The sequence below is a fragment of the Heptranchias perlo genome, unplaced genomic scaffold (genome assembly GCF_035084215.1).
Source record: "Heptranchias perlo isolate sHepPer1 unplaced genomic scaffold, sHepPer1.hap1 HAP1_SCAFFOLD_64, whole genome shotgun sequence".
In the NCBI taxonomy this organism is placed as follows: domain Eukaryota; kingdom Metazoa; phylum Chordata; class Chondrichthyes; order Hexanchiformes; family Hexanchidae; genus Heptranchias; species Heptranchias perlo.
This window is the reverse complement of record NW_027139666.1, coordinates 1021262-1033768: the sequence shown is the minus strand read 5'-3', so window position 1 is coordinate 1033768 and position 12507 is coordinate 1021262. Positions and strand designations below refer to the sequence as shown.

The window sequence follows — 12507 nt, the reverse complement described above, 5'->3', positions numbered from 1 at the left end:
GTCTGAGCAAAGGAAGTGGGGCTGTGGGAGAGGTCAGAGGAAATGGGGTCCACAGGCAGTGCAGGAACAGGCACCAGAATGGGAAACAGATGGGATTCCACCAGTGCATAACGCTGGAATCCAGACTGACTTTACAATCTCTAACTATTAAACGAGATGTTTCCATCCCTGCTGTTCCTGTCAATATCTTTTGATGGTAAAGAGCCTTTCATAGATAAAGTGGGCGGCTGTGGAATGAGCCAAAGGATCCAGTTCAATTTTGGCACCTCTGCTGATAAATAAACGTGTGACTCCGAAACTGGAGGGAGGATTTCTCAAACCAATCCTGGAGAAATATGGGAGGAAAGTGGGAGTTGGTGTATTTTCTGAGACCGTGTAGGATTAATATCTAACAGCAACAGACCCAGATTAATTTAACCGGAGTGAAATTCTCGGTCACTAAGAGTAATATCGAACAGCCTTGAGCTGCAAAACTTCAGATGGTACAACAGGCAAAAGAGGGTTCAATGTGGCCCATTGTTTTTGTCACTCTGCACTGTCCCTGAGTGTGGGATTAATAGTGTGTCTGTCCCTTGTATAATATCAGTGAGAGATTAGATTGCATCTTCTGTCTCTCCAACGCGATCTTTCTGCATAAAACGGAACTTTACCGGTCAGTCTGGAACTAATACTGTTTACGTCTGTCTGTCACTGTGTCTCACCGCTCTCTGTCTCTCTCACCGTGTCTGCCACCCTCTCTCTCGCTGGTGCTGAATATGAAGGTGGATATTGCTATTGTGCGTGATTTAGACACTGATAGGAGTGTAAGACTGATACTGTTTCTCTCTCTCCAGTGCTGGACATGAAGGTGGGATACTATATGATATAAAACAGGGAGAAGGAGATGTCCGGGCCGGGCCGCACTGTAACTGGGGATGTGTTCGGCTTCAGTCCCAGTTCATGGTCATTATCTTTTCACAGATTGAGGGCGAGTGTCTTTGTCAGACGGTAACGCTGGCGAAGCTACTTTTAGTTGCCACTTTTAGTAATTTGTGTATCTGTAGCTCTCGATCCCATTGCTCCTCTATCCTGTTTAGACTTATTATCCAAACAATATGTGAGCTCCTTATTCTTCATTCTGCAAGTTTATTAATGTCCTATTGCATTTTGACACATTCTTCCCTTGTATTAACTGTACCCCCCAATTTGGTATCATCGTCAAATTTTGAAATTGTACTTCTGATTCCCGAATCCAAATCGTTAATGTTAATTGTGAACAGCCGTGGTCCCAGCACTGATCCCTGTGTTAAACCACTTCCCACTTTTTGCCACTCTAAGCAGCTAACCGTAACCCCTATTCTCTGTTTTCTGTTTTGTCGCCAGCTTGCTATCCATTCCGCTACCTGTCCCCTGACTCCACGTACACTGAACTTTAACATGATTCTACAATGCGGTACCTGATATAAGGCTATCTGAAAATCCAAATGTATTACATCTACCAGGTTACCCTTATTTACTCTTACTGTTAATTAGTTATAGAGTTATACAGCACGGATAGAGGCCCTTCGGCCCATCGTGTCCGCGCCGGCCATCAGCCCTGTCTACTCTAATCCCATATTCCAGCATTTGGTCCGTAGCCTTGTATGCTATGGCATTTCAAGTGCTCATCCAAATGCTTCTTGAATGTTGTGAGGGTTCCTGCCTCCACAACCCTTTCAGGCAGTGAGTTCCAGACTCCAACCACCCTCTGGGTGAAAAAGTTCTTTCTCAAATCCCCTCTAAACCTCCCGCCTTTTATCTTGAATCTATGTCCCCTTGTTATAGAACCCTCAACGAAGGGAAAAAGCTCCTTAGTATCCATCCTATCTGTGCCCCTCATAATTTTGTACACCTCAATCATGTCCCCCCTCAGCCTCCTCTGCTCCAAGGAAAACAAACCCAATCTTCCCAGTCTCTCTTCATAGCTGAAGCGCTCCAGCCCTGGTAACATCCTGGTGAATCTCCTCTGCACCCTCTCCAAAGCGATCACATCCTTCCTGTAGTGTGGCGACCAGAACAGCACACAGTACTCCAGCTGTGGCCTAACCAGTGTTTTATACAGCTCCATCATAGTCAAAGGATTTAATAAGATTGGTCCTGACCTTGTCCTGTTATTAGATTGAATTTTGGACGCTTCACTTCTTTTTGATGCTCACAGCGCTTTTCTTCGGCAACAGCACGGCCTGGATATTAGGCAGCACCCCGCCCTGAGCGATGGTCACCATTCCCATCAGCTTGTTGAGCTCCTCGTTGTTGCGGATGGCCATCTGCAGCTGTCTGGGGATGATGCGGGTCTTTTTGTTGTCCCGGGCCGCGTTGCCGGCCAGCTCGAGGATTTCAGCCGTCAGATGCTCGAACAAAGCAGCCAGATAGACCGGAGCTCCGGCACCCACACGTTCAGCGTCGTTCCCCTTTCGCAGGAGCCTGTGAACACGGTCCACAGGGAACTGCAGTCCGGCCCGGGATGAGCGAGACTTGGCCTTGGACCGAGCTTTACCGCCGGTTTTTCCTCTTCCAGACATTTCCACAATACTTTCACAAAGAATGAATAAATCCTCCCGCACTCGCCCTTCTTATACCTTCTGGAGGAGTACAGTGGGGCCACTTGTGATGGGTCTCTCTCAGAGTGTTTACACTGCCCGCTCACCCTCACTGATATTGTATCTTTCAACTGCTGTAATATTGTCCTTTAGTAATATTGCTACTCTGCCTTCATTCCCTATTTCCCTGTCCTTTCAAAAGATCTTATAGGCTTGAATATTCAGCTGCCACTCGTGCCCAGCTGGTCGTCCGGTCTCTGTAATGATTTAATGTAACTATTTAACTTTACTCAATGGCTGATGTGAGCTGCGGCAAAATGTATTTCCAACTGGTCAAGTATTGCAGGTATCGACTGTCTCTTCAGTCCGAGAAAAGGTGAAGAATTACTGGCTGTTGTGTAATTTCCATTGATTGGGGGTTGGCGACATCTACTGGGCGGAAACGGGAACTGCAACAGAGCGAGAAAGGATCCGTCAGAAACCAGTTCAAATGAAGGACAAAATCCAAAAGCCTGCAGTGTCTGTTTCGGGTCTAATGTTTAGGAACTATTTTATGGCGGCAGATTGTCAGCGATGGTGGTATAGTGGTGAGCATAGCTGCCTTCCAAGCAGTTAACTCGGGTTCGATTCCCGGCCATCGCAATTAATTATTCTTATTAAATCACTTCCTTTTGAAACTAGAAGTTTGTCATCGAATTTGATGCAGTTCAGCTGGATATTGTTTCCAAAATATAAACCGCTGTAATTATATTAAAATGTTTTCAATGTTCATTTCTTTTCCCTATAGAAGGAACAGAGGAAAAAAATACTGGGAATGGTGAGTTACCAAGGGTCGAATGAGAGTGAGGAAGGCAAATGATATGTCAGCCTTTATTGCAAGGGTGTTGGAATATAAGAGTAAGGAGATCTTGCTGCAATTGTACTATGTTGAAATATTGTGTAATATTGGCTTATATTCGCTGGAGTTTAGAAGAATGGTCGGTGATCGCATTGAAACGTATAAAATTCTTAGGCGGTTTGACACGGTAGGTGAGGAGAGGCTGATTACCCCGCTGGAGAATCAAGAACTAGAGGTCATAGTCTCAAGATAAGGGGCCGGACATTTCGGATCGAAATTAGGGAGAATTTCTTCACTGAAAGTGTTGTGAATCTTTGGAATTCTCAACCCCAGAGGGCTGTGGATGCTCAGTCGTTGAATATATTCAAAGCTGAGATCGATAGATTTTTGCACTCTCGGGGAATCGAGGCATATGGGGATCCAAGTATAGAAATCACCAACAGTGATTACTAAATCACTAAAAAGAAGTTAAAATGGAGATGAAATTTTGATCTTTATCTCAAGGGAACGGAAATAAAAAGGAGTGGAAGTTATATCACAGTTATACAGAGCTCTGTTTAGTCCTCATTTAGAGTACTATGTTCAGTTCTGGGCACCGCACTCTCTATAATGGCTTGGAATGAGAAGGAGTTTTTTCTCTTTGGGATTCTATGCAATTGGAGGGAATAGGAAAGGGTTTGGTCTTTTCGGATTTTTTCCAGTGGGAGTGAAAAAGAAGAGGTTTGTTCCATTGAGATTCATTCTGCGTGCTCTTGCGTTTACTGGGGAGACCTGTATGTTGCCAAATTGCTTTGTTTTTAACATTGTGCCCCCTCGTTTTAACCTAAATAGAAAAGTATAAATATAATGAAATATGGAAAGGAAATTCTTCAGATATCAGGTTATCAGCGGAGCTTATAAGGCCGGTAGCTGCTCGCCAGAGAATGCTGAGCCCGATTGACAATATCAGCTCACTGCCATTAAATGGGTACGGTCTCAATACAAACCCAAGAAAATAAAATGAATCAAAACTGGACATCAAATAAGAAAAGGGCAAACATTTATTTCATAAGTAGATGATATGTCACATGCAGTCTTGTCGTCAAAACTTGTGATTGCGTGAAATTGATTGGTTGAATGTTGGACTGAAGTTTACTTTCACATCTGTATTAGGTAATTTCCGTTGGGCATATAGCAGGCAATCATTTCACAGGCAATATCCGTTTAGGCAGATGGCAGGCAGTCATTTCACAGGTAATTTTCGTTGGGCAGATGGCAGGCAGTCATTTCATTCTGTGGAGCGATGGCCTTTTTCTGGTGGAAAACACCTTCAGTTATGTTTACTTTTTCCGAGCAACTGCCAAGACACGCTCTTCCTCGCCTCCAAGCCACGGTGTGTGGTGCTGGTGTAAGTCCAGTATCAAGGGGAAAGGAGTCGGGGGCGGCGTAATCATCAAACTTTATTTCCCCAAAATTAATCGTTTTGTAAGAAGAGAAAGAAGTTCTTCTGCAACAGAAAGTTCAATTAATGATGGACGCTCTTCTGCCATATCGACCGGGTCTGAACGACCTCTGAACCACCAACCACATCGAGGATGAAGCAGTATAGTGAGGCTTTTTTGAAATGTGATTTCCTCCTTCCTCAGGCAAATGTTTCAAGAGCTCCTTGAAGCCTACGCATTTATACATATAGAACAATACATGGTGTTTACAGACTGCCCCTGCAACTGCCCGTTGCCAAGGCAATCACCGTGTTCAGACAGAGAGGTGTCACCTGCAGAACCCCCGAATACACATTCAACAAAAAAACAAACAGGGGAAAAAAACAGAGAAAAAAAACAGAGAGAGGCAGAAACATCCGGAAGGCAGAGAGAGCCAGCAAATGACCCATTATATTAAAAACAGATAACATTTGTTCGCTGGTGGGGTAACGTGTAGCGTGACATGAACCCAAGATCCTGGTTGAGGCCGTCCTCATGGGTGCGGAACTTGGCTATCAATTTCTGCTCGACGATTTTGCGTTGTCGTGTGTCTCGAAGGCCGCCTTGGAGTACGCTTACCCGAAGGTCGGTGGATGAATGTCCATGACTGCTGAAGTGTTCCCCGACTGGGAGGGAACCCTCCTGTTTGGCGATTGTTGCGCGGTGTCCGTTCATCCGTTGTCGCAGCGTCTGCATGGTCTCGCCAATGTACCATGCTCTGGGGCATCCTTTCCTGCAACGTATGAGGTAGACAACGTTGGCCGAGTCACAGGAGTATGAACCATGCACCTGGTGGGTGGTGTCCTCTCGTGTGATGGTGGTATCTGTGTCGATGATCTGGCATGTCTTGCAGAGGTTACCGTGGCAGGGTTGTGTGGCGTCGTGGACGCTGTTCTCTTGAAAGCTAGGTAGTTTGCTGCGAACGATGGTCTGTTTGAGGTTGGGTGGCTGTTTAAAGGCGAGTAGTGGAGGTGTGGGGATGGCCATAGCGAGGTGTTTGTCCTCATTGATGACATGTTGAAGGCTGCGGAGAACATGGCGTAGTTTCTCCGCTCCGGGGAAGTACTGGTCGACAAAGGGTACTCTGTTGGTTGCGTCCCGTGTTAGTCTCCTGAGGAGGTCTATGCGATTTTTTGCTGTGGCCCGTCGGAACTGTCGATCGATGAGTCGAGCGTCATATCCCGTTCTTACCAGGGCGTCTTTCAGCGTCTGTAGGTGTCCATCGCGTTCCAGAGAATGACAGATACAGAATGAATCCCAGATTCACAGACAGCACCAGAGACTCACAGATACAGAATACACCCCACACTCATGTACAGTGTCAGAGACAGATGATACAGGATCAACCCCACACTCGAATACAGCATCATAGACAGAGAGATATCGAATAAACCCCACATTTATATACAGAAACAGAGACTGACAGATAAAAAATAAACCCCACACTCATGTAAAGTATCAGAGACAGACAGATACAGAATAAACCCCACACACACAGTACCAGAGACAGTCAGACACAGAATGAATCCCACACTCACACACAGTACCAGAAGCAGTCAGATACAGAATAAATCCCACATTCACATAGAGCACCAGAGAAAGACAGAAACAGAATAAAACTGACACTCGTATACAGTACCCGTGACAGACAAATACTGAATAAACCCCACACACGCAGAGTACCACAGACTGATAGGCACAGAATGAATCCCACACTCATGTTCAGTTCTAGACATAGACACATAAAGAATGAACACCACACTCACATACAGTACCAGAGACTGATAGATACAGAATGAATCCCACACTCACACACAGTACCAGAGACTGACAGATACAGAATAAATCTCACACTCACATACAGTACCAGAGACTGACATACACAGATTGAATCTCACGCTCACACACAGTACCAGAGACTGACAGATACAGAATAAATCACAAATTCACACACAGTACCAGAGACTGACAGATACAGAATGAAGCCCACACCCACACGCGGTACCACTGATTGACAGGTACAGATTAATGACCCTGCACGCACACAGTACCGGAGACTGACAGATACAGAATGAATCCCACACTCACATACAGTACCAGAAACTGACAGATTCAGAATGAATCCCACTCACATGCGGGACCAGAGACTGACAGATACAGAATTGCTGCTTTACTCGGTCATCATCCTTTGAATCTGATGGGGAAATTGAAAGAAAGTCAGTGAAACTGCTCCATTTTAATGTTTGTCTCTGACGAATTTACTGCCCAATAAATTGAACACGGGTCCGGGGTCCGTTCAATTCCCTTTTGCTTTGCTCTCCCTTTCATTCAGATTCACACCGCCCCCGGTTTTCCTGTTAAGCACCACTTTCAGGTCTAAGAATCAGTATTCAGTTCCTTCCTCTTTCTCACTGTGGAGCCAAACTCTTAAATAATTAATTACTGATATTAATATCCCGCATATTAGCAGCACGTTCCCCGCAGTGCCTCAATCCAGAATGAAAGTCTTGGAGAAAAGAATCGGCTCATTTTAAGGCTTCGTCCATGATTCCGTTTTCAGGACACACGGTTCCTGTTCAGTCCCTGCAACGGAATCAATTGATAGCCTGGAATTTGTTATTTTTGCAGGTTGAAGTGAAATTTGTCCAAAACAGCAATCTGTGAATGGGGTTTTATTCCGCAAGTTATGGAGAATATATTTATAAAACAGCGCTCGGAATTTGGGACGTGTAATACGGAATAACATTATTACAAAGAGATTTTAAGTCTTTGTGTAAAAACGACATGGCCGAGTAATTCACTTATTTCATACACTGAAATTGGCGGCTTTTTTCAAATTTTAAAAAATCGGTCAATTGTGGCCAATAATTTGCTCCGTTTTCTTATTGTCGTCTCTCCGATTGGTAAAGGAAATTAGTTTTCAAGCAAAGCAACCAATGAGAAGTAGCCTCAGTTTTGAGCGGGCTTTGCCAGTTGGGCCTGTGGTAATTCCAGGTCCCCAATGACTGAGCTCAAACGGTTCAATTTCACAAACCCTCTCAGTCTCAGTGTCAGAAACAACCGTCAGAGGGAAAATCCACATCACAAGCTGGGCCCTTATCACAGCGGCTCAGCTCAACCTGTTCTCCCATGGAAACCCCCGGTCCCACATCACAACATCTGACTGATAAATAGAACCAAAACAGAGCGAATGGAGTGAAGGAACAATTCACTGAGTGGGGAATTCGGCTCGGGGTAAACTCACTTGTAACGTTCCCTGGACAATTCAGTGCACTCAATGAGGGAAATTTTCCTCAGTAACCGGTGCAGCTCGCCGCCGATACCACGTTACGTTACTGTGTGTTCCAGAAAACTCCTTATAATAAAAAAAACTATTCCGTATCCCCATTTAACTCCGCACCAGTTCCCAAGTCAGTACTCTCTCTGTGAGGCGGTGGGTGGCTCTTAGAAGAGCCTTTGTTTTGTGTCCGTTTGGAAATGGTCGAGTCGTTCAGCCGCCGAATCCATAGAGAGTGCGGCCCTGCCGTTTCAGAGCGTACACCACATCCATGGCAGTGACCGTCTTGCGCTTGGCGTGTTCAGTGTAGGTGACCGCGTCCCTGATCACATTCTCCAGGAAAACCTTCAGCACCCCGCGGGTTTCCTCGTAGATCAGACCCGAGATCCGCTTGACACCGCCACGGCGAGCCAGGCGGCGGATGGCTGGTTTGGTGATCCCCTGGATGTTATCACGAAGCACTTTCCGGTGCCGCTTGGCTCCGCCTTTGCCCAGTCCTTTGCCTCCTTTACCTCTGCCAGACATGATGATTCTTCACTCAGATCGCTGCTGAATGAAAAACCCTCGCCTTTCTTCTGTATTTATAAAGCCCGCCCCGACCTGGTTGAGAAAGGCACATTATCGGAGAGGGCGGGGAGGAGTGTTTGAATGACAGACAGAGCATGAAGTGCGGGAGGGGAGGAGACTGGCTCAGAATGACGGACAAGCGGACGTGCAACTTTTAGCTCCGCCTCCAGGAATTAGTTACGGTCCTTTTTAAAATTTTCACCAGTATAAAATGCGGAACATAAATTCGGACACAATCATTACAGACTCCGGCTTGATATTCAAGGATTGCTCGAAAAAAAAGGCGGAAAATACAATTTAAATTCAATAATTGAGGCACACTACAGTTCCAATACAATCACTATCATAACAGAATCAATCAGTGCCGCTCCGGGACCGTTGGAAGAGGGAGTTTTCTTTTTCAGATTTGTAGCTGACAGGAGGCGCCCAATAGTTCAATAAACATAAATCGGTGTGGAAGGCACTCTATACCTTTCCGTGCTTGGGTCAGTATGGGACTGGATAGAATCAGGCACTGGGATGGATGGAGACTGGTCCTGTGTGGGGACTGGATAGAATCAGGCACTGGGATGGATGGAGAATGATCCTGTGTGGGGACAGGATAGATTCAGGCACTGGGATGGATGGAGACTGGTCCTGTGTGGGGACTGGATAGATTCAGGTACTGGGATGGATGGAGACTGGTCCTGTGTGGGGACTGGATAGAATCAGGCACTGGGATGGATGGAGACTGGTCCTGTGTGGGGACTGGATTGATTCAGGGACCTGGATGGATGGAGACTGGTCCTGTGTGGGGACTGGATAGATTCAGGGACCTGGATGGATGGTGACTGGTCCTGTGAGGGGACTGGATAGATTCAGGTACTGGGATGGATGGAGACTGGTCCTGTGTGGGGACTGGATAGATTCAGGGACCTGGATGGATGGAGACTGGTCCTGTGTGGGGACTGGATAGATTCAGGCACTGGGATGGATGCAGACTGGTCCTGTGTGGGGACTGGATAGATTCAGGTACTGGGATGGACAGAGACAGTTCCTGTGTGGGGACTGGATTCAAGGACTGAGATGGACAGAGACTTGTCCTTGGCCACTGTGTGAAGCGGAATCATAAAACTTCGCAACCTCAGCGTCCAATTTACCCTGAGATAAGCATCTGACCCCATTTCCGCTCCACCACCAAGACCGCCAACTTCCACCTCCGAAACATCGCGCGTCTCCGCCCCTGCCTCAGCTGATCTGGTGCTGAAACCCTCATCCACGCCCTTGTTACCTCCAGACTTGGCTCTTCCAATGCTCTCCTGGTCAGCCTCCTATCTGACGCCCTCTGCAAACTTCAACTCCTCCAAAACTCCGTTCCCCTATCCTAACTCCCACCAAGACCCGTTCACCTATCACCCATGTGCTCGGTAACTTACATTGACTCCCATAAGTTTAACCGCTGTAGCGATGTAATATATTAACGTAGACCGGGGATAACTGTAATTAATAGGTCAGTCTCTTCAGACAGTAACCAGCCCTTTCATAGATACAGTGGGTGGCTCTGAAAAGAGCCTTTGGGTTATCAGATTAAATCTTAGCTGCTTTATTTGCTCTTGGTGCTCACAGTGCTGGTTTTCTTCGGCAGCAGCACGGCCTGGATATTAGGCAGCACCCCGCCCTGAGCGATGGTCACCCGTCCCAGAAGCTTGTTGAGCTCCTCGTCGTTGCGGATGGCCAGCTGCAGGTGTCTGGGGATGATACGGGTCTTCTTGTTGTCCCGGGCCGCGTTGCCGGCCAGCTCGAGGATTTCAGCCGTCAGATACTCGAGCACAGCCGTCAGATAGACCGGGGCTCCGGCACCCACACGTTCAGCATAGTTCCCCTTTCGCAGGAGCCTGTGAACACGGCCCACAGGGAACTGCAGTCCAGCCCGGGATGAGCGAGACTTGGCCTTGGCCCGAGCTTTACCGCCGGTTTTTCCTCTTCCAGACATTTCCACAATCTCACAAACACTTTCACAAAGAATGAAGAAATCTTCCCGCACTCGCCCTTCTTCGACCTTCTGGAGGAGTGCAGTGGGGGCACTTGTGATTGGTCCATCTGTTCTCAATCTCATTGGTTCAACGAACAGCCAAATGAGAGAGCTGTTTTATTCACCAATCAATAGCCGGCAATGAGAAAAGGGCGGAAAATACTGAACTGAACCGTTTTATTGAAATTTGAAAAGCCCACCAATATATTTGCAACACAAGAAGCGGATTAAGTAAATAATGTCGCCTTAAGACAAAGATTTAAAAATCTCTCTCCTTTTACTCTGTTATTCCACATTTCCAGTCACAACTTCCAGAATCTTTTACATTCCGGTTAGAAGTCGCTTCATTCACCGTTCGCTTTCAATCCGGCGGGAATAAAGTCCCATTTTGTAACGGGACAGATCCCAGCTCAATCTTTGTAATAGTAACAAACCACAGATTGTGGATTGATCCCTGTTCACAGGAGCTGCAGCGCGATCGAAACCGGAGCCGAGACTCCTGGTGTAAGAAGTCGAACAGTGACAGAGCCTTTAGACTATTCTGTAGTCGGTGTGAAGTCACTTTCAGGGTTGTTGCTTTCAAGAGGATTGCGGTTCTGAAAGTGATATTCCCGAATAATGAACAAAAAAACGTGAAAAGGAGAAAGAAATGACCTTAAAACGGCTCTGAAGGGGCAGATGCGGGGGAAGGGGCGGAATATGACCGGGAACGAGAGGATCAGGGACACGTTTTTGGTTATTGAAACTAAATAAAACAACGACAGAGATTATACCGGGCAGTGATTATGAGAATCTACCAGATTTCAAGTGAAATTACAAAAGCACAAGTTAGAGAGACAGTGAGTATCAAACTATCGACAGTAAAATGATTCCATAGAGGTGTTGGTACAGTTTTTCAGAGAGACTGTGGGTGGCTCTGAAAAGAGCCTTTGTGTTTATTTTCTTTTCAGTATATTGAGGAGTTTTACTTGGAGCTGGTGTACTTGGTCACCGCCTTTGTCCCTTCCGACACGGCGTGCTTGGCCAGTTCCCCGGGCAGCAGCAGGCGCACGGCGGTCTGGATCTCCCGGGAGCTGATGGTGCGGCGTTTATTATAATGGGCCAGGCGGGAAGCCTCACCCGCGATGCGCTCGAAAATATCGTTCACAAAGGAGTTCATGATGCTCATGGCCTTGGAGGAGATGCCGGTGTCGGGGTGAACCTGCTTCATCACTTTGTAGACGTAGATGGAGTAACTCTCCTTCCTCGACTTTCTCCGCTTCTTGCCGCCCTTGGCTGGTGCTTTACTCAAGGTTTTCTTGGCGCCCTTCTTGGAAGCTGCTTTCTTGTCCTCAGGCATTTTCAAACTCAATTTCAGACTCAGAAATGACCCAAATCCGCTCCGAGCTCGGATTAAATAGGCAGCCCCACAGCCCAATGGTAATGAGGGATGGAGGAAGGCAATGATTGTGATTGGGTCATTCGTAGTGAGGTCACAATAATTAACTGTAACTCTCTGATTGGTTTCTTCAAATATCCAATCAGATTTAATACCTGCCACCAATCACAAACACGCTCACACTGCTTGTTGTCCGGTTTCATCAATTTGTTCCGAACTGTTGCAGTTCTGCTTCCGGCCAGTAGATGTCCCCAAACCCCGGGTCATTGAAGTTTGCAGATGAGAGAGGGACAGAAGATAAACTCATTCTTCACATTATATTGCACGGGTGGGATTTCGAAAAACTGGGAATGGAAAACAGTTTGTTCGACAAAACATGAGTTGTAATGCTGTATTAAATGCTTGTAATTAATGTTGG

The 12507-nt window shown here is 46.5% G+C and overlaps 2 protein-coding genes and 1 non-coding gene across 3 annotated transcripts; 1 reads left to right on the top strand and 2 right to left on the bottom strand.

The window, feature by feature from the left end:
- Window positions 1-2153: 2153 nt before the first annotated feature.
- Window positions 2154-2540, bottom strand: LOC137317960 (histone H2A-like). The gene has a single exon (XM_067980956.1). The coding sequence runs from the start codon at window positions 2538-2540 to the stop codon at window positions 2154-2156; it is 387 nt and encodes a 128-aa protein (XP_067837057.1).
- A 588-nt stretch (window positions 2541-3128) lies between these two features.
- trnag-ucc (transfer RNA glycine (anticodon UCC)) lies at window positions 3129-3200 on the top strand. Its single transcript has one exon. It is a non-coding gene; the product is annotated as a tRNA-Gly (tRNA).
- A 7082-nt stretch (window positions 3201-10282) lies between these two features.
- On the bottom strand, window positions 10283-10672 carry LOC137317932 (histone H2A.J-like). The gene has a single exon (XM_067980933.1). The coding sequence runs from the start codon at window positions 10670-10672 to the stop codon at window positions 10283-10285; it is 390 nt and encodes a 129-aa protein (XP_067837034.1).
- Between the last annotated feature and the right edge of the window lie 1835 nt (window positions 10673-12507).